Source organism: Protopterus annectens, chromosome 14.part0 (assembly GCF_019279795.1).
Source record: "Protopterus annectens isolate FY-2018-M chromosome 14.part0, PAN1.0, whole genome shotgun sequence".
Taxonomy (NCBI): Eukaryota; Metazoa; Chordata; order Ceratodontiformes; family Protopteridae; genus Protopterus; species Protopterus annectens.
Genome location: NC_056748.1, coordinates 387694426 through 387716620, shown reverse-complemented (window position 1 = coordinate 387716620; position 22195 = coordinate 387694426). Strand labels below are relative to the sequence as shown.

Sequence of the window (22195 nt, the reverse complement as noted above, 5' to 3'; positions counted from 1 at the left end):
AATTTCATGTAAAAATGGGGAAAAGGGGGTTGACGATGACAACGATGAAGACTTGAAATCAATTAATTTTATCAGTTTTACAATTTGTCGACCAAAACTTATTGTTAGTAAAAGGAACTTTCACTTCCTGCATTATTTCACCTTTTTAGTTAGTTATATTTAGTAAAGAAGGTGTGGTGGCAAACCCCTCACAACATCCAAGGTAGAAAGCTTGCCTGCCTCTTTACAGATAAAAAATATCCAAAATATAAGTCAATGAGTTGTGATTTGATGAAATTTGACAGACCCAGATAACTACATACTTACATAAACTTGTAAATAGTCCAGCATTAGTAATGGTATTTTATGCATACCTTAGAAAATATATTGTTCTATAGGTACAGAGAATTTGTTTCATAATGAGTGTCAAAGCTATGTGTCATATAATGGACAGAGTTCCGTAATCCTACACTACAAGTAACATACAAACCGGACCCCCACATATTCCAGGATTCAGTTTTCCCTTTTTTAATGTGCATTTTCCCTCCACACCTACTGACCATCTCAGCAAGTCACTTAATCTGAATATACTCTCAGGCTACACTAAAAATGACACTTGTGCCCACCTGGGGAGGGTGTTGATTTTTGGGAGTTTTGTGTGTGTATTACATATAATAATTGATGTTTTGTTTCCTTATACTGAAATCAGTTTGGTGTGGTTCGAGTTTTAGTTCATTTTTTACTGTTTTATTTATTTGCTTTTGTTGACAGAGGGAGTCTGGGCCATAAAAAAATGTTTCAGCAGAGTCCTTGGGAGAAACACTCCACATACATACTAACAGTAAAACAACTTAGAATGTAACATAGAAGGTCAGAGAATGCTCAGGGTACTTATTCACACAGCATTAAATCAGAAGCACTGACATATTGACACAGCAAGTATTAACATAGCTGTTCACACGCTATTAAAATAAAAAAGATGAGTCATGCTCAGTCCGTAATATGGGCAATTGTGTGTTTATCACTGCATACCATTCAACTGATGGGTTGAATGGTAAAAGATCCAACCGATAGCTTGGTTGGATCCGTTGTTTGTGGTGTTTGTCAGTAGATAGTTACATTATTGGTTATATTAAAACATATTAAAATATGATATTGAGACGTTGCATCTAAACATGAGTACTAAATGCCATCAGTACTGGTATGTATCCATACATACCTTTGGCAGTAGCAGTTTATTGTGCACAGACCCCCTAGTAAGCTCAGTAACAGGATCAGGAGTCTATGGCTGTGGCTCAAAAGGAGAATAGTAGTGTAGGTTGGAGTCATTTTATACATGGGGTTGGGGTGTCACATCAACATTGACTAGATGCTAGGTTGTTGTAGATGGAGAGATCGATGAATGTGTGTGTGTGTGTGTGTGTGTGTGTGTGTGTGTGTGTGTGTGTGTGTGTGTGTGTGTGTGTGTGTGTGTGTGTGTGTGTGTGTGTGTGTGTGCAATACACTAATAATGATGAATGGCTGAAACTTTGCAGAGCATAACAATGACTAGAAAAGGTTGAAACTCAAAATGGTAAAAACTTGGCACAAGTTCTAAATGGGGGTAGGAGGAGGGGTGCCCCCCCCCCCCGATATTAGTACAGTAGGGAAAAGGAAAAACAGCAGTTCCTGCTGTACCACAATTTCAACAAATTATTGCTTTAGACCTTTTGTGGTCCATGTTATGCCATTCAAAGTTTCTGCCAGTCACCATTTTCAATGCATCCTATAAAACACGTGTGTGTGTATGTGTAAATGTATGTTTATATATATATATATATATATATATATTGTGTGTGTACACACACACGCGCGAGCACACACACACACACACATGCATTTATAGATATCTGTAAATGGTAGGTGTCTAATACCACACTCAAGAATGGTAAACTACAGAAGTAAGTCACAGTTAATGATGACAGTTGCCAAGTTGCAGAGTTTGATCAATTTGGACTAGAAAGCCCCTTGCTGTGTGAAGTCATGTTGCTATGTATTTAGAGTCTACATCAGCCCATCCAGCTGAATTTCTGGCAAAAGTTTTACTGGAACAGATGTATTACAACAGATGTAAATAAAAGTATCTTACTCCATCCCGACCTTTCTTATACAAAGGCAACACCCTTATAGGTCTACCGGCCTTATTGAATTCCACTGGTTTCTAAACAAAGACTTTCCGGTTTCACTTTTGTTTTGCATACCCCTTCTGTGGACTCCTCTGCAGACCTCAATGGGTTGTTCCTTCAGTCCTTGTATCTTGCTCAACAGACATCTCCTGAGTTCTTTCTTTTCCTCTTCTGTGGACATAGCCTGAACTATAGCTTACACAACATTCTGACATCCTGCCCACTCATTCCTGTCGCTGGATATGTCAAAGGGAAAAATGCATGCAGTACATATTGCACTCTTCTCCAGCTTCTTCAAAAGCTCCTCCTCTTTTCCTTTTTCTAGTAACCTTTCTCTGATGTTTGCACTGCCCATTTCCTCCACAAATGTTAGCATGAATCCTTTGTAGACTGTGGTGCCATTTTCCATTCCCAGGATTATTTCCAACATCCTGCACTCCTTTTTGTAGCCTTCCTACCTTCGCTTACTAACAGAACAGTAACCGTCCTTATCTGTTTCATGTAGCAAGTTTCCCAGGACACCAACATCCTAATCCTTAATTTATGTAGTATATTTCTGTGACTAACCAAATCACAAGTTATGACAGTTTACAGCATAAACAAGAGGTAATGGTACACTTATTTCCTACAACCTCAAAAAGGTCTGAGATGAGGTTTCTAGAATGTTCAGAAATTACATAAATATGCATTTTATGAAAGAAAAAGTATACATAACTAAATCACAGAAAGCAGCCATCCTAGAAACTAGAAGTACTGACTTGTCTGCAATGCAACAAACAAAGGGTCACTTTTAAAAATATCTTTTTCTTGAAAATGTTTATGTATACTAATAATTTCATTTGCCTATCTCAACTATAAACCACTGTTCTCGTTAAGTAATTCTCTCAAGTTTCTCTGAATGTGTTTTTTTAACATACAGCTTAACAGGAAAGAACTCTGATCATTACCTTATATAAAAAAATAAGGTTACCCAGCTGCGTACAAAGGCATTAAATAAAATTAACATCTACTTATAATACGCTTAATATAAATATAACATCAAAAGTGTAACTTTTTGAAAATTGCTTATCTTAGATGTTTTGGTAGCAAACAAGAAGACAGCAGATACTGCGGTTTGAAACAGAACGTATTGAAAAATTTTACAAATTAAAAGTTGACAATATCCAACTTGCAAAAGCTTAGCCCTTAAGTGCACATTAACTATTTCAAAAAACTTTTAGAAATATACTACTTTTGTACTTGCTTACATGTCACAACTTTTCAATAATTATCCTGCTTTTACAACTTAAGGATGACCAGTTGCATCTTTCTCCTATCTCCTATTCCTTCCTCTGAAGACATCATAGTTAAGTCTCACTCTGAATCAAAACTGATCACTGCAAAAGTAATTCCCCAAAATTAGAAATCTCTTCTCTCTAATCTAAAAAACGTTTAATCCTCACCTGTAGTACAAGTCTTCAGAAATGCATCTTTAGTATTCAATGTTCCAAGACTGAATATGTAAATACTACTTCTAACCTCTCCCTGCTTAAGAGTTTATAAATTCTACTTCATGTAGGTCTGTATATACTGCAAAGGAAAGGATGCCTGCTGAGTTTGAGAAAGAAAAGGAAAGGAAAGATAGATGCAGAAGAGATTAGACCTGCTTAGCCTTTGAAAGCAAGGCTTTTATGGTCAGAGCAGATCATTTATTACTCCCGACTCTTAGTTTAGCTGCACAACAGCAGATCTGACTAGATTTTAATTATCTAAATAAGGAAATGAGGACTCTAGTGACACTCTACAATCCGAATCAGCAGTTACTACAATTAAATGACATCCATTACTCTGGCCAGATAGGTACAGTGCAAGCATATTGGTCAGTAAAATTCTGTTATTGTAAGGGATTATTACTGGCTACACTTTGACAAACCTCTGTCTGAATTACATATGACAAATTATAATCTAGGAAGTATCTGAAATGTGGCAATGTTGCTTAGTACTTGCTACTGTGTCAGCAGCCTGTTCTGCTGATACTTTGTCACTGCTGTACACAACATGAGGAGTTATGCTTGGAGTTCCTGGCCACAATGGGGTGACAGGTGAAGTGGCAACATAATAAGGGCTTTCTGGAGTACATTGTGTTGGCCCCTTGATGAGCTGATTGTTATGGGTTTAGGGAAGCATAGAGCTGGATCTTCAAAAATACTAAGTTAAACTTTTTCTGGATTCTCAGAACAGAAATGTCATACATGACTTAAAAAAAAGCACTATGATAAAGACATAAACAAGGACAGGGACAGAAATGTCTTCAGCTGTCCCAGCTCTTAGTATGCATGTTGAGTACTCGAGGAAAATACATTTAACAAGGTATACGATGCTGTCAGAATTCTTGAAATATTGGGATCTTATAGCAAATGGGTTTTCTGGAATACATGCATAACTAACAGGAACATTATAAGTACAGGAAAAGAGAACTACAAAATTCAAGACAAAGACCATATTAGGCTTTGTATTCTCATATTAAAAAACTAAAGCCAGGTAATTAGTTTGTCTGTCTCAAAAGAAAACACATAATTTATGTGATACGTTATTGTTAACTTTGGCAGCAATGTTAACTGAACTAACCTATTACTTTTTAACCTGTTTAATGTATTGCAGATGTGACCATTCTGGACACTTATACTACCATTACAGCCACTTCTCGGAGAAAAGAAATAAAGCATCCATTCCCTAATTTCCTTCACAGTGAAGCTGAGCAGAATGAACAAGCATTTTAATTATCTTTACAAAACATTTTTTTACAATGCACTATGCCCTCCTATCTCCATCTTCTTCTTTAACATTGATCTTTGTATGATAAACTTAATTCAAGAAGAGTGCAAATCTACACAGACTAATGAAGTGGCTGACATATGACCAAAGCAGCACAAGGAACCTCCTTAGCTCTTCATGCTGAACATGGTCTGTGTTGAAACTAGAAAGAGCACTAATTGTATCAGTTAATCTTCAAGGCATTTTCTGCAGTGAATGAACACTTCTTGCATGGCTCTTCAAAGTTATTAAGCTCCATACAGGCACGCCCTCTTTATCCCATGCTGATCTGCCTGCATCTGGACAAGATGACATGGGTACCACAAATTATCCTGAATTCTACATTCCTTGCTCAGCTCAAACAGAGTTTCAACTGACACAGAAACATAAAGACACAATATACAGTATGACTTCAGCAAATAGGATGAAAAAAGCAGAGGAGAAGAGGTAACCATTGCAGAGGACGCCCACTGAAGATAAAATTATATGCTGAGTACTCGTATATCTGTACTAGCCTGGGAAGAGGGCTACTCTCCACTGCAGTAACACTTGCACAGAATCCCTGGAAGTTATACCTCAAATTTTAAGGGGTGGCAGGAAAACAGACTAGAGGAAGGGATTCAAGCCAAAATGCACCAAAGTACGATACTCTTAAAGGAAGTCCTACTAGGATTGGAAATTCTTAACTGTAGTGTTCAGAAGAGTAAGCAGCAAAGACCACTTGGAGACAGCAAGCATACACTGTAGAATCACTCCTGAAAAAGGTGCTAAAGACACCCTTATTTTGACAGAATGTCATTTCACTGCATTTGCCAAAGACCAATCAGCCTGCTGGGATCACAAAACAAGGCTGAGGAAAACGTCTGCCTAACCAAAAATGAATATCCTTAACTCTGAGCCAATGAATCATATTCAAACACATATTGTATCAGGATTGTAAAGTATTCTTGCTTTTCCATTCTGTGCTTCAGAAAAGAGCAGAAGATTTAAAGACTGATTCAAGTTCAACAATATTCAGTAGGAATTATTATTAGTCCTCAGGGGAAAATAGACACTAGGCTAAGTATGACTCCACAACAGCAGCAGCATGCAAATATCAGATGTGAGACCTACCAGAAAAAAAAAGTGTTTTTCAAGATAAACTTCAGGTTTCAAAGGCAGGGAAACATCATATTGTTTATAAAATAATATGTTATTATAAAATCCAAGCTTTAGAGGAGATCTGTGATGACATATCCCCTTTAGAAACTGCTTTATCAGAGAGTGGGTGAAACTTGTCTTTCCAGACAATTCTGAGACGGGAGATAAGTGGATGTCCAAAAGCGGATGGCGACAAGGTTTTCCTTTGATATGTTTCCACCATTATGTCTCAATTAAACTGATTATTCTAAACTGATGTGAAAGATGTCAAAATAGCTATTAAACAGATATGATTCTATGCTTCCTACCCCCCAAATAGTATTGTTTTTTATCCGACACTGCACTCATACTGTTTAATGTATGATCTTCCAACAGTGTGTACTCAGTCTTGTATATTTAGCAAGTAACCTTTTAACAATTTGCCATACATATGATCCCATGTTTGGCACAGTACAATAATATATTAATAGTGGATGGACGTGGAGGTAGTAGTAAAACAAATTTTACCAAGCAGCATAGTATACAGCAAGTTTAGGACTGTGTTATAAGGTTACCAAAACTTTGCATGCCAATGTAATTGCCAGAAAATATTTGAATGAGTGCCTCTACATCACAGCTGTTGCATCTGTTACAACAAAAATTCATTAACTGGTTAATAACAAGAGTTATGGCTAAACATGACAAATCACACAATGTATTTCATCAACTCTCATCACAATAGGCAAAAGAAGAGGCTGTACCATTGGGGGATCACATGGTTAGTTTCCTGTCGGTCACTAATTTCTGCAGCTGTTATCACAAGGTGCACTAAAGTTATCAGCAACCATACAATGGAAGCAGCCAGGACACAAGATACCACAAAGACAGGCACATCCTTGCTCAAGATATTAAAGTACAACAAGCAACACTTGTTACCGTTTTGTCATGGACGAGCACAGAAGACCTGCCAGGCTCATATTCAAAAATACTTTTGGGTTCAGCTCTGTATTTTCTAGTGTCAACCTTTTTGTCTGGAGGTTCCCAATCATTCCTGTGGAAGAGAGAAAACAACCATCATGAACTCTGTTTCCAGGGAATCTAATATTTTCCTTGGATACTATCCACCTCCTTTCCACCCCTCCAAGCCTTGTTTCAATCAGGACACACAAATCTACATCAGGAAATACATTCCTTGGGAAATAAAATTTTATAACATTTCTGTTAGTGAGCACTTAAATTGACTTAGTTAACATTAAAAAACATCCATACAATGAAATCACTTTTGTGGTTTTACACATTAATCCATATTAATATTCTGAAAGTAATATGGATTTTATTAACTTAATTCATCAAACTAATGACTAGTTTAACAAAACCATCATTTCTAATAATCTTCCCTTTCTCAGAGCATCCTTAATACTGTTCCTTGTCACTGGCCTTGCAAGAAGTTTAATTATCTATTCAATCCCTAAATCATACTCCATTTGTAAAGTGAGTCACTAGAAGTCCTGTACTCTTATAAGCTAACACAAATCATATGACTTTATTATCACATTAAAAACGAATGCATTAAATATATTACATTTTACAGTGATAAAAGTATGTGCCTTCTAAGTAGAGTACAACATCACAGGGCGTATGTAAGGGAATACCATATCATGGAGGACTATGTCAATCAAGTCCACTTTGTGAATAACAATCAAGACTCACAAGATTTCCTTACGAACATATCCTGCACTTAGCAAGATGGAGCTCTAACTACAAAACCAGTACATTAAACATCAATCTATTAATGTTTACTAATGTAACTTTCATGTACATTTACCACAACTTCAATCAGATGTTTCACAATACAATATTTATAGTTAGTGACTGGTTACTGCCTTATGATTTAACAAACACTGCATCCTTTTCTTAGAAGGTTCCTGCTTTATGTAGTCTAATGGTAAAAAAAGAATGTATGTCCAGCAGTAGAAAGCTAATGCTTGTAGCACTGCTATGTAGTTTAAGGAACATGCCCACTTCTTAGGGTAAACTAGTAGAAACTCTTAACAAGTAATACGCTACAAAACAACTAGTTATCAGATGGTGGAGAAAAGAATTCCATGTCCTCAAAACAAAACAAAACAAAAAAAAAATACATTACAGTAAAATTTCTGTTAACATGCTTAAAACCATCAAAATGGACTAGTAACATAACACTTTCATTTTTTTTCTCCATAAAGTACACTTCACCTGATCCTTCTAGTGAAAAAGGATGTTGTGTCTACTCAAAATATTTAAATGCAAGATGCCAATATCAAAGATATTTTTCCATGATAGGATGCATTTTAGTTTGGAAAAGTGCACGTTTTGTTACTAGCTTCAACTGCTAAATGTACAAGTGTCTGAGAATGTCAGTAGCTTACTAGGCTAACATATCTGCAGCTGGTCATAATGCTGTCAGCAAACATGGATAAAATGCAAGCAACAGGCAATGAAATTTCTTGGAGGAACTGTGTGTAGAGTTTGCAAGTTCTTCCCTATGCCTGTATGAGTTTTGGCCAGGTACTCTGGTTTCTTCCCGCATCTCAGACATGCTGGCTAATCTAAGCTGTATATGTATACATTGCATGTACCCTTGCCCTTAGGCCTAAGGATCCAGGACATGATTCACGTACCAGGTTATGAAATTAATAAATGTATAATTTTTTGGGCTTTTGCACGGAATAAACCAAGAATGGGTATGAGGCTGGGACTTGTGGTTTAGAGTTTACACTTAACTGAACTGTGCACATTATCTATATTCATGCCTTTAGTACATAGTGGTGTTATGTATCAACCCAGCAACTGTATTAATTTATTTTTATTATTAACGCATGCATGAGTTCTTGGCTAGCTTAGTCACACTAGGTTTTAGGCCGCTTTTCAGGGGATATCCGCACTGCTATTCATACTGACAAGGAGAAATTTTGCCAGGGCACCAGGTAATGTCCTCTACTCTAAAGCACATTTGGTGAACGCCATGGTAATAGGAAAATTTGCTTATGTTGCTAACACCGATATGATTTCTAGTAAGTGCAAAAAGGAGCTAATGATGATTATATTTTCTGTTATATGGGGCTCTAGACTGAATCCAGTCAAGAGAGGGATTCTATATATGAAAAAAGAACAAGGATGCTTGGGTTTAATAAACCCAATAGTACATGAAGCATCTTTAATTTTATATAAGTCATTAAAAGAAATTATGAAGGAAAATAAAAGCTTGATAGAAATAATACTATATTATAAATACAAAGAATTGTGGGAAGGAATGGAAGTTAAAAAAAGAAGCAAAAGCATTGTGAATGAAGAAATGAAAGAGTACCAAAACAAAATTGTGTTATGGAAAATAAAAAAAGAACATATGTGAAGGAACAGAAAGGAATGGTACATAAATATTCTGAAAGCATTTTATTGCATTGATACATGGAAAGATTTAGAAATGGGTAAGAAAAAAGCCATAATGATGTGACATAACTATGAAAAGATTAAAGAATGTAATGATTTTTTATGGAGATTGTCTAAATGAAAATTGCCGGTTAAGGCAAATATGCCATACAAAAAAACAATATAGAATATGTAACAAATGTGGAGAGTTTGAAACTACTGAGCATGTGTTTTTGAAATGTGAAAGAGGTAACAATTTGTGGAAAGAAATATATAAACATAATAGGGTGAAACATTTGTTAAAATTTGAGCAAATAAATATGGACGTAATAGAATTTGGTTATTATGGTGCACATAAACAGGAAGAAGTGAAAAAAATGGACAAAGTAATATTTTATGTTTGTAATGAATTTCAAAATAAAATATATCATAAAGTGCAACTGCAGTGTCTCAGAAACCATTGACCTAAAAACAAATTCATAAGCATTTCTATTTATATACACTTAATAGGAACCAATAATTAAAAACTTGATTAAAAAACATGCTTAAAACTAATAACATGAATATACCTAAACTAAACATTTCCTATCATAAAAAATTTATTTAGAAAGAAAAGAAAAAAAAGTAAGAACTGAAAAATGTAAAAAGCCTAACCAATGGGATAGTAGTCAACAACCAACACAAGTAGTGTGTATAACTTATATATCCCCTATACCTTATATAACTTTTTTAAGCTCAATTTTAGTTTCTCTATATACAACATAATGGAACATTATTGGTTAACTAGAATCTAATAGGGTGATTGTTGATTAATGAGAGTATAAAAGTCCTGTTTACAAGTTGATTTAAAAGATTTTGCCGAAGTGTTCCAGCATGAATAATAGCAGTATGCGGCTGAGAACGAGAAGCAAGGTGTAATGGGGTAACCAGCGGGAAAAGAAACACAAAAGAAGAGCTCCCAATTTGTCTGCAGAATCATCAGGGCAGGGATTATGAGGTTGAGGCGTTGGTACTTTGAATTGTGTATCAAGGACAACATTGGCCTAAGGTTAAACAAATTCCCAATAGTGTATATGGGGACCAGGTATTTTTAAGAAATTAGTAAGATTTTAAATTGTTGTGGAAAAAATTAGTAAGATTTTAAATTGTTGTGCATTGTCTATTTTAAAAGCTATGATGGAACACAATGTCAAAACTATGCAAGATATTAAAAAAGAGATTGACCAATTACAGGCTGATATTAGTAGTGATATGTTGTTAATGATGAATACAAACATATATATTACCGAGTGCTGCATGACATTGATGTATATATTGTTTCTAATATGAAAAGGAAAATGAAAAAATTTTAACCCCAATTTTAATGTTACCACAGGCACAAGTGGGGGTACACTAACCCATGAAGGATACCACAGGGGTGGTTATACCCAGGGGTACCAGGGGAGGTACAATAGATACACTGGATACAATAGAAACTATTCTAACCAAAGACAGTTTGAGGACAGGGGTAATAGTTTGTTAGATGATGAATTTCCTATTTTAGAAGGTGAGCGAGTTGGTAATAGAATGAGCACACCCGAGATGGTGGATGAAGTGAGAAGGTCAGAAAGACTTAGAAATAGGAATCAGCAATCTTATGCACAAGCTACAAATGGGGAGAATTTTGCAGGAAGGAACAAGGGTGAAGAACAGGTTTTTTAACAAATGTAGACTATGACATGGAGCAGAGTGAAGTAAAAACAGTTGATAATTCTGAGAATGCAAAGCAGATTATTTTTTCCCACAACAAATTTAATATTTTTAACTATTCTGGGATTGAAATCAAGCCTTGTCATTTTGAATTATTCACCAAGGGATTTTCTTTTGTACCTGCCAAAGCACCCAGTGTGGAGAAACTTATGCTTGATGTTAAGTTATTTTCTAGAAAATTAAATCTTCAGCATATTAATAGTGAGGCCAAAAAACAGAATAATACTAACTCTATTGGTAGCAGAAATATGTTTGTTAGACATAGCATTTGGAACCCACCACTGCAACATGAATTTTAAAATTCGAACAATGTGCTATGAATAGAATTAGGAGAGAATACAGGACCTATGCCTCTATAAATAGTAATTTAAGTAAAGAGAGGTAAAGCTTTTAAGTGACTTGAGCAAGAAGGAGGTAAGGGTGATGAAGCCTGATAAGGGTGGGGGAGTGGTTTTGATGGAAAAGTGGGACTATATAAGAAAAATGAAAGAAATCCTGGACAAGGATGAGAATTATTGTCTCATCTCTAAAAATGAAATCAATATACAATACAATAAAATGGACATTATTTTGGAAGACAATTTATTAACTGGATCAATTGATATGTTATTATACAATTATTTTATATTCGGAATACCCAAGGTACACAAATCCACGCTTGATCCCCCACTCAGACCTATAGTTGCCTCCCATGGATCCAAAACCCAACCCATGGCAATATATGTGGATACAATGACAAAGCCCATATATTCTAAAAATGAAGCACATCCTTAAGGATTCATGGGATTTTCTAAGTAAAATAGGTAAATGTGTATACTTGGAAAGTGTGTTTTTCATCACCATTGATGTCAAAGAACTATTTTCTGTCATCCCTCAAGGCATTGGGATGGAGCGGTTTGAAGAGATATTACTAGAAATGGACTGGCTCTCAGCCTTGGATTTTAGAAATGTATTATTGTATATGGAACTTGTTTTAAAATACAATTTTATATACTTTGAGGGTGATTATTATCACCAGAAGGAAGGTGTGCCCCAATTTTGCAAACACTATCATGTTGTACTGGGAAAGACATTTTATTTTCAACACTGAGTATAAACAGCATATTGTTGAATATTACAGGTTTTGGATGACATTTTTATCATTTGGAAAGGTACAAGACAGGAAATAGAAGTATTCAGTAGAATACATTAATAATACTCATTTTAAAGTTTACACACAATATTGACCACATTTTCTGGACATTAGATTGATTAAGGATAAGAATAATAAATGTTATAAATCTCATATTTATAGGAAGGAACATTTTATCTGCATTATAATAGTGACCATCCCAAACAATTGAAGAAAAATATAGTCAAGGGTCAGATGATTAGGATGGCCAGAATGATTTCAGACAATGTTGAATTTATTAAGGAAATTACCTTTCTTGAAGGCTTGTTTATGGAGAGAGGTTATCCTAAGGAACTTGTCTCATCAGTGAAGGTATGTACTTTTGGGAAGAAACAAGAAAAACTTTTAAATACAGAAACAGTTGGGTCTGAAAATACCGTTGTCAACAGTAACACCGAGATGGTTGAGGAAATTAAATATACCCCATATTTAACCACTACCTACTTTTATGGTACAGGATGGTTTAGGAGAAGCATGAATGAAATTTGGGATATGTTTAAACACATGGCCATTAGAACTGAGGTTTTTAAGAATAACTTGAAATTTAGTTTTAGAAGGAATTTTAATATCAAGAATATAATGGAAAGAAAAGGGGCTTGTACAGATGGGGCTAGTAGGAAACAAAGGTGTGGGAGATGTGCCCAATGTGCATATATTCATGAGAGCAAGGAGGTGACTATACACAGCATTCCCCTCAAATTAATATCTAAACATTACAGTAGTTGCTACACTAAAGGAGTTGTGTATTTAGTGTTCTGTAAGGAATGTGGATGCTACTACGTTGGTAAAACAGAAAGAAAATTAAAAGAACACATTAGAGACATCAACAGGAGAACAATGCCTTATATAGGCATGTGATGAAATGTGTTAAAGCTGATTTTAAATTTTGGGTTCTTGAGGTGGTTGGACCTTTGGAGAGAGGAGGTGACTGGGAAACCAAGGTGGAATACAGAGAAATGATTTGGCAACTAAAATTGAATGTATGTTGTGAAAAAGGTTTAAATGACCACATTTCTATTACTCCAGCACTCAAAATATTGGCCGCGGACCCTAAAATTATAAAAACACATGATATTATGAAAACACATGATAATACAAAATCACAAGACAATATAGAGCAGTAAGTATAGTTACACAACAAAAATAAGCAAGTCAGTATATATACAAAAGTTGTTATAATAAGTACACTGGTATTACTTATTATACATGTTTTAACTGTACAGCTATTAGTAATCTAACATTTTAATATTGATATAGATATATGTATGTATTTATAATATTGCATTTATTGAAACATTGATACTTTCATATATTTATTTATTTATTTATATATTTTTTATATATTTATATATTTATTTATTCATTTGGTCAATATTCTATTCATTTATTTAGTCAAAACTTATTTAAAACTTGCTTATGAATCCATTATGTTGTATATAGAGAAACTAAAATTGAGCTTAAAAAAGTTATATAAGGTATAGGGGATATATAAGTTATACACATTTACTGTGGTTACGGTTGACTATCCCATTGGTTAGGCTTCTTACATTTTCAAGAGTTCTTACACTTTCAAGAGTTCCTGTTAAATCCTGTTTTTCATGATAGGAAATGTTTAGTTTTTATTCCTCAGCTCCCAATTAAGTTATTAAGTTTTTAGGTATATTCATGTTATTAGTTTTTAAGCATGTTTTTTAATCAAGTTTTTAATTATTGGTTCCTATTAAGTGTATATAGAAATGCTTATGAATTCAAGTTTTTAGGTCAATGGTTTCTGAGACACTGCAGTTGCACTTTATGATATATTTTATTTTGAAATTCAGCCAATAACTGATTTGAATGTTCGTAGTTTTGATGTTCCTAGTTTTATTTCTGTTTGTTGGGTTTAGTAGGGGGGGTTATATGTGAACACCTGGAACGAATACTATGCAATATGTGTGCCTTGCAATGGAATTACATTCAATTGTAAATATATGCACAAGTTTATAGCTTTAAGGCTTACTAGAATCTAATAGGGTGATTGTTGATTAATGAGAGTATAAAAAGCCTTTTGAAAATGCATTCTGATGAAGTCTCAATTGTTCTATGGTATTGTTTTTGGTTTGTGCCTTTAACTGTTGGATTAAAGTCTTTGAAATATCCGAGTGGTCTGCCTGCTTCTACATTACAAGGATATCCTTCATTGTGCCGGAGAATTTTTTTCATTTTTTTCATCTTTTTTTCATTTAATATTTTATGTTTCGTGGACTATATGGAACGAGAGACTAAATGAAATTAAATACAATGGAAAATGGACTTTGACAAAGATTTTGGAGAAAACAATGTTTTTGTTGTGGATAAAAGGGTGGGGAGAATGCTTAAATTGAAATGTATAATGTATGGAGATTTGTAACTAGATTTAAATAATGTAAATATGTAAATAATATGTAATATATATATATATATCAATAAAAAAACTACTTTTCCTTTAAAAAAATAAGAGACCATGGAAAATGAGGGCAAGACTAAATAAGAGAGATAAATTACAGGAAAGTAGGTAGGAAACACAGTAATACAACAAAAGTATAACCACTACAAATCAATATTTAGTGAAAACTATTGGTGAAATTCCCCAAAAATTAAGAAAAATACTGTTCTTAACAGTGTCCCATACTGACATAAAACCTGTTAACGGGTGAATTGTCATTTTTTAGGAAGAAAAAAGGGACCATCAAAACAATTAGCGCAAGACTGTTTTGTTACTGCTGAACTTTTACTTCCTGATGCCTTTTCCATTTGAATTGTCATGTTGTTTATCAGGTTCATTCCAAAGCAGAGTTCAGTTTCTCCAATACACATGCTTATAGTTGATATCATTTATTTTGTAACGCTGCAAAATATAAAGATAGATGCTCACCAAAATAAAAGTCATTGTGTGTGTGTGTTTATAGTTACTTGTGTAAGCTGAACTTATCATAACAGTAAATGTTTGAATGATAATGGCTGCAGTAGCCTTAGATATATTGGTTATATCCTGCCCAGGATTTAACAGTGGGACAGTTTCCAAAGTTTGAGGGCACCTTCCACATGCCCAAAACTCTCAAGCAGCACAAGCTGAGCTGTCTAAAAGACAAGTTCAGGCATGAGACCCTTCAGAGAATTCCTGCCAGGTGAAAGAAGGCAGAGCCCTGAAAGGACAATGCTACGAACAACAAAAAATAAATGTCCATACCCTGGCATAAAAAACACACCAAAAACAAGGGTAATGGAGGAAGGAAGCTGCTACTTCAGCAGTGATCATTAAAACATCCACTATTATGGTAAATTCAACTTACACAACTATACTATGTTCATCATATTGATCACTGCTGCAGTAGCCTTAGCTATATAGGTAGATTAACAGAGTTAACTATATTTGGGAGGTAGAAGGAGAAGAGTCCATGAACCCCTGGAGAATGGTCCTAGCAAACCTTGAGCTGGACTTAGAAAAGGAATCAAACTTATACTGCTTTGTAAATGTACGTACAGAGGACCAAATAACTTCTAAGAAACTTTCAGAATCCAATCCTTCCAAAAAAGCTATAGATGAAGCCAAAGACATGGTAGAGTGGGCCTTGATCCTGCCTAGAATAGCTTTGTTATGATGACTATAATAAAAGGTAATAGCCTTAGACAACCATTTGGAAATAGTTTGTTTTGTCGCAGTTTGTCCTTTCTTCTTACCTTCACAAGAAAGGAACAACTGATTTGAAGACCTGCAAGATTTTGTTTTGTCAAGATAGAGTTCTCTGTGCACATCCAAGGTATGGCATATCCTTTCTCCCTCATTTTTAGGTTCAGGGAAAAAAAACAAGGAAATGGATAATTTGGCTTAAAATAAACTCTGATACCACTTCAGGCATAAAAGAAGGATTCGCTCTGAAAGAAACCCTGTCCTTATGGAAAATGAGGCAGAGTTGACTCACCATAAGAGCTTACAACTCAGACAGCCTTCTTGCAGAGGTCACAGCAATCAGCAAAACTGTTTTCCATGTTAAGAACCTTAAGTCAGCCGAATTAGCTGGTTCATATGGAGCAAATGTCAGCATCTCTAAAATAAAATTAAGATCCCAAGGAGGGGCCAAAGTTTTTCTTGGAGACATCTTATGAAAAACTCCTTTGAAAACACTGTGACATGAGACTCCATTGAAAGAGAAATGTCCATGGGCAGACACACTGAAATGGCCAATAAATGAACCTGACAGAGAAATAAGAAAGGCCATAGGATGGTAACTCACACAAATATTGTACAAAACAGAGAACAACTAGCCCCAGACGAGTGCTGGTTATGTTGTTGGCATAAACAAGAAAACCTACTCCAATTGCTAATATATGATCTTCCAGTAGCAGACTTTCTTGCCTCCATTAGTACCTGCTGCATATCCTCAGTAAACAGTGCCTAAAAGGAGTTAAGACCCTGTCATACAAGCAGTCAATTGAAGATGACTGATGTCGGGGTTTATCAAATGCCCCTGTTCTTGTGCGAGTAGATTCAGTCTGTGAGGAAGCTTGTGGTAGCTGTCCCTGGTCATTTTCAAAAAAAGGGAGAACCACATTTGCCGGGCCCAAAAGGGAGTCACCACAATGAACCTGGGGATTCCTTCTGAATCTTCAGAAGCACCCTGCATATTAGTGGAAAGGGTGGAAAAGCATACAGAAATATTCTTGTCCAAGGAAAAGAAAAGGCATCTGTCTTCCAGGCCTTCTTGCATGGAGTCCTGGGACAGAATCTTGTCAGTTGATTGTTCAGGGAGAAGGCAGAGTCCAGCTTGAGGAAATCTGTACAGTTGGATCAAATCTTGGAAGACCTCCTGATCTAGTCTTCATTTGTGAGGGTCTGTCCTGCTTCTGCTCAGCTTGTCTACCACACAGTTTTGCTCTGACAGAATGTGTAGGGTGCCTGTAAAGCGAGACTGTGCTGTGAAGCTATATCCCAAGCTAACATGGCTAGTCTGCAAATGAGGTAAATCCTGGTTCTCCCTTGCTTGTTGATGCACCACATGACTTTGGTATTGTCTGTAACCACTTGAGTAGGTCCTGAAGATCAAAGATGGTTAAGGGAGTTGAGTGCCTTGAACAGGGCAAGCATTTCCTTAATATGTACCTGCTTGCATCTGTTCTTTGTGTTCCACACCCCCTGAATGTTTATCCTTCCTCAAACTGCTCACCAAGCAAAGTCTGAAGCATCTGTAGTGATGGACTACTTTGAAGATAGGAGGGAGAAAGGGAGACCTGGATTTAAGGATATATATTGTTGCTTCCAAAAGATTTCTCTTCTGTGAAACCCCAGCACTGGGATCGTTGAGAGGGCGGCCTAATGGTTAAGGTGTTTGCCTTACAAACACAAGGTGCAGGGTTTGAGTCTCACAAGGGATAATTGGCTAGGCTTAAAATGGCTCGCAAGGGCAGTTAGCCTAGTATGAACCTATACCTATACCTATACATACAAATATAGAGTGTGTGGATGTTGGGACCAAAAGGATTTTGGACACCACTGTATATTTTCTCATGTGGAGTCTTGTTAGGGGTATCATGAAAAATGATAGATGCCACGAGACCCAAAATCCTGAGGTATTCCCTCACAGTGACTGAAGTCTGAGTGGAAAACCATAGAAGCAGATCTAAATAAAGACCTGCTTTTTCCTGTGGAAGAAAAGCACTTTGAGCTGAGGTATCTAGCTGACATTCTAGGAACACAACCCTGTTTGAGGGAGCTGAGAAATACTTTTGAATGATCTCTTGGAATCCTGCCTTGTGTAAGAGAACTCCTACCCACGACTAAGCTTCCTGACACTTTGAAAAAGACTTTGCAAAGATAAGAAAGCCATCTAAATATGGAAAAATGTGGATACTTTATAGCCTGCAATGATCTATAGCTGGAGCTAGACACTTTGTGAACAGTCTTTGTGCAGTGGATAGTCCAAAGGGTAAGGTAAAGAACTGAAAATCTGATCCTGAACATCAGAAGTCTTGGTGAATAGGGATGTGATAAGTATCTTATAATTCTAGTTTTAACAGGCAACTTAAGAGAGGAAGAGGTGGTAAGAGGCTGGGAAGTGATACCATTTTGAATTTGGGCATAACAAGGTTTAGGAAAGAAAGAAGGATCTAGAACTGGTCTCCATGCATTTTCTTTCTTTCTTTGGCACTAGGAACTTTCTTGATTAAAATACATTCCTCACCTCAGAAGGAAGAAGTGGTTCTATCACTCCTTGAGGCAGCATGTGATGAAGAACAGGTGGCAACAAAACAATCTAATGTACAGGATAAGGAATGATCCCCTGAAATGGAGGAATTTCCTCCCAATGCCATCTGTAACCGTGATGAATGATTTTCACAACCCATTTGTCAGAATTATACAGTGCTAAAGAGAAAAATGAAGATTCAGACTTTTTGGAAGAAAAAAGGGAGCCGGGGGTTCATAAGGTTATTGAACAGTCAGAGTTGTTGGACTGTCCTTTGTTTTGGGAGGTTTGATACTTCCTTTTGGACCACCTTGCCATTTGTTTTTTAAACATCTGTTTTCCTGTACGTTCTTGAGACTGTTTATTCGTTTTTTTTTTCTGATTTTCTGAATCAACTTGTCTTTTTCATCACACTAATTGATCATCTCTGCAATATAGGGGTCAAACACCAAATCTCTAACCAAGGGGGAATTTAAAATCTCATTTTTAACATAATCTGCAAGGTTCTAAGAATGTAGCCATGCAAGCCTTCTCAGAAAGTACCAGTGGCCATATAGCCTTGGAAAAAGTACCAAAAGAGTCATATACACACTGCAAACAATGACTAGTCAACTATGCAGTAGAAGAAACTTATTTAAAGCAGAAGAAATTGCAGATAAAACATACTACATGCTTTCAGAATTTGTCAGAAAAACATTAACACTAGTCTAACAACTCAAAATTCTGAAAATCAAAGTTGCATAAGTATACACTTTTTCCCCATACCTATCAATAGTTTTCCTATCCTTATGAGAAAGAATAAGATTGTAATTAACAAAGTGTTTAGCAGCAGTCGGATCAACTAAAGCTATAGCTTCCATGTCATATTTGGGAATAGTATATAAAAATTTAAAAGACGACAACTTTATACATCCTATTTGCCTTTTTTTAGGAGTCAGCTTGCTGACTGTCAGGGAAATTGCAGGCAGTAACACCTACATACATCCTCTACAGCAGACAGAATCCTTCTTTAACAACTCATGGTATTTTCTGAGGGATTCAGAAACCTCAGTGCTCTCCCCACTGAAAACACTGTCACATTCTGGAAATAGACTCAGGGAATGGGAAACAACCACAAGGATAGTCAGACACTGAGCTCTCCTCTGAATCTGAATAAAAACTGATGAAAATGTCCTGTATCCCCCCCCCCCCCCCCCGCATCTTCCTGTTAAGATTCAGAACCTTGAATCTCTTCAGGAAAAGATTAATTCCTCTTTCTTTTACCAGAAACTACTTTACAAGATGAATCAATAGCCTGAATTAAACCCTTAGCCAGTCCCAGTAAACTACTCCTATCCAAAGAAACTTGAGGAGGAGTAGATACATGTTTGGTTTTCTGTTTCTTTCTGACAGGAAAAAATTGGGCCAACTGTGTTACTAAAGGCAGCAGGTGCTTTTCTTGGGATGGGAAACAGCATTCTGACACAACATGGAAGCCTTCCATTCCCTCTCCCAGGACCACCAAGTGCGGCTCTCCTTTACCCACTGAGGGGACCCCAAGAGCCACAAAGGACCTGGCTAACAGCTGGTCCACAGTGGTTGTAGGTGCTACACCAGAGGAATCTGGGGTGAAAGATGAGTGGTCTGAGGTACAACAAATGGGCACTGCAGAGTCACCCATCTGTGGCTGAGGCAAACTGCTAGCCTGCTGTAGTGGCAAAGGCAATTTACTTATTTTTTTTTCTTTTTGTGGCTGGAAGAAGGACTGACCATGGGTCTGGTAGTCTAGCCATAATCAAACCAAAAATGGTGCCTTTTTCCCAGGGTAGACAAGCAGCAATTGCTGGTAAACATTACCAGTCTACAAGACAAACAACACAGTAAATCCCACTTTAAAACACCATGCTAGCTCCAATAATAAATAAATAAATAAATAACTGCAATTTCTCCACAGAAAAAAATGTTTTCAGTTACTTTACACTACTTTTAAACTAGCAGGAAAAAAATGAATGCTTCATTTAAAAGTACCTTACCGTCTCAAGACGGTCTATTAAAGTAAAACACTCTTCACTTTAAAATAACTTTTCTGAAGAGGAAAGTAATAAAACATCAACAAAATTAAGAAAATGGAAAGTCTTTATTCCCCTAAAGGAAATGTTATCTGCCCAACAAAGGAAAGCATAAGCAGACTGTTAGTTCTTGAAAGCCTCAGAGGAGGATACTCTTCAGTGTCAGTAAAGCTCTGAAGGGCTTCCCATGAGCTGCTTGACAGTTTAGGCATGTCGAAGGTGCCCTGAAGCTTTAAAATCTGGCCAGCTGGCAGAATACAACCCATACAGCTAAGGTTACTGTAGCAATGACCAATATGATGAATATATATCTATATCTATATATACATATACATACATACATATACACACACACGTCTACGTCAGAAGCTCAAGTTTTCAGAAACTTGAAATTCATATTGTCAAGACGATATGATCAAGTTTCTGAAAACTCGAGCTTCGAAAAACAACAAAAATCTACCTTTTCCTACATTTTTGCAGGGAGGAAAGTCCCCCTGTACCCCCCTGCATATTAAATATACCAATTCCAAGACTGCACTACAGTGGGAAAAAGGGTAAATTCCCTGATCCTCACTGTACTGTGATCTCCATTCAAAAGCTTCACGTTTTCGGACAATTAATCATATGCTCTCGACCATACAGGTTCATAGATTCATAGTCAATTTCAAGTTTCTGAAAACATGATCTTTATATAAAACAACAAAAATAGTTGGTGGACAGACAAAAAAAATCAGTGGAAGCCAACATAAAAGCAATGTCTCTTTTTTTTATATAATGCATAACAATGTTAAACATCTATGTTACAATGCTTTAATTAAGAAATGAGTCATGTCTTTATTCATACCTCCCAGTGACTGGCTTTAAGGAGGAAGAACGTGTTGGAAGTGGCAACGTAGCAGATCGTTTAACAACTATCTCACTTTCTGTACTGTTGTCCATTGCACTTCTGGAACGAGGCACTTGTGTTTGTATTTTCACTGTAAAGATAACAACATTGTTTCATACTGCACAGGTATCAGTAGTTAACACAATGCTTCTGTAATCTTATGAGCAAATTTCCCTAAATAATATGCATATCATGGATCCTGCAGCAGATATTGGCGAAACACAGTTATACTTCTGACAAGTCGTTTCACAATTATGTCTAGATTACAAGAATACATTTAGTGTTTGTTCACCAGGGAATATCTTACTGAACCATGGCTCATTCTTACAGGATGGAAAGAGAGAAGCTCCAAAGTATACCAAAAATAATATAGAGGGCAAACAGTACTGTGTATAACAACAGTGATAAATATTACAGAGCATAATAGGAAATGAACATAATCAATAAAGTAGGTAAACTTACAAGAACACATTATATATGGAAAAATGTAACTGTTTTCAGTACAGAAAGGGGAAGAATACCCAAAAAGGGGAAATGTTATAAAGAAATGGACAACTGTGAATAAGTAATGAAATATCAAAGGGAATACAGAAGTTATATAGGTGCAATGGGTGTGTAATTGGTGTTGACTGACAGCAAAGAGGAAAATGATAGAGTGAGGATAAAAACATAGATAA

General features: G+C 36.0%; 1 protein-coding gene across 32 annotated transcripts in view; it reads right to left on the bottom strand.

Annotated features, from left to right (window-relative positions):
- The window catches only part of SORBS1 (sorbin and SH3 domain containing 1), a 4096285-nt gene that overhangs the window by 472925 nt on the left and 3601165 nt on the right, over positions 1-22195 (bottom strand). For all 32 annotated transcript variants that reach the window (XM_044056121.1, XM_044056122.1, XM_044056123.1 and 29 more), the window contains 2 exons: positions 21477-21609; positions 6993-7107 (listed from right to left, as the gene is read on the bottom strand). In XM_044056121.1, coding sequence (XP_043912056.1) covers positions 6993-7107; positions 21477-21609 — 248 coding nt within the window. The remainder of the gene's footprint in view (positions 1-6992; positions 7108-21476; positions 21610-22195) is intronic.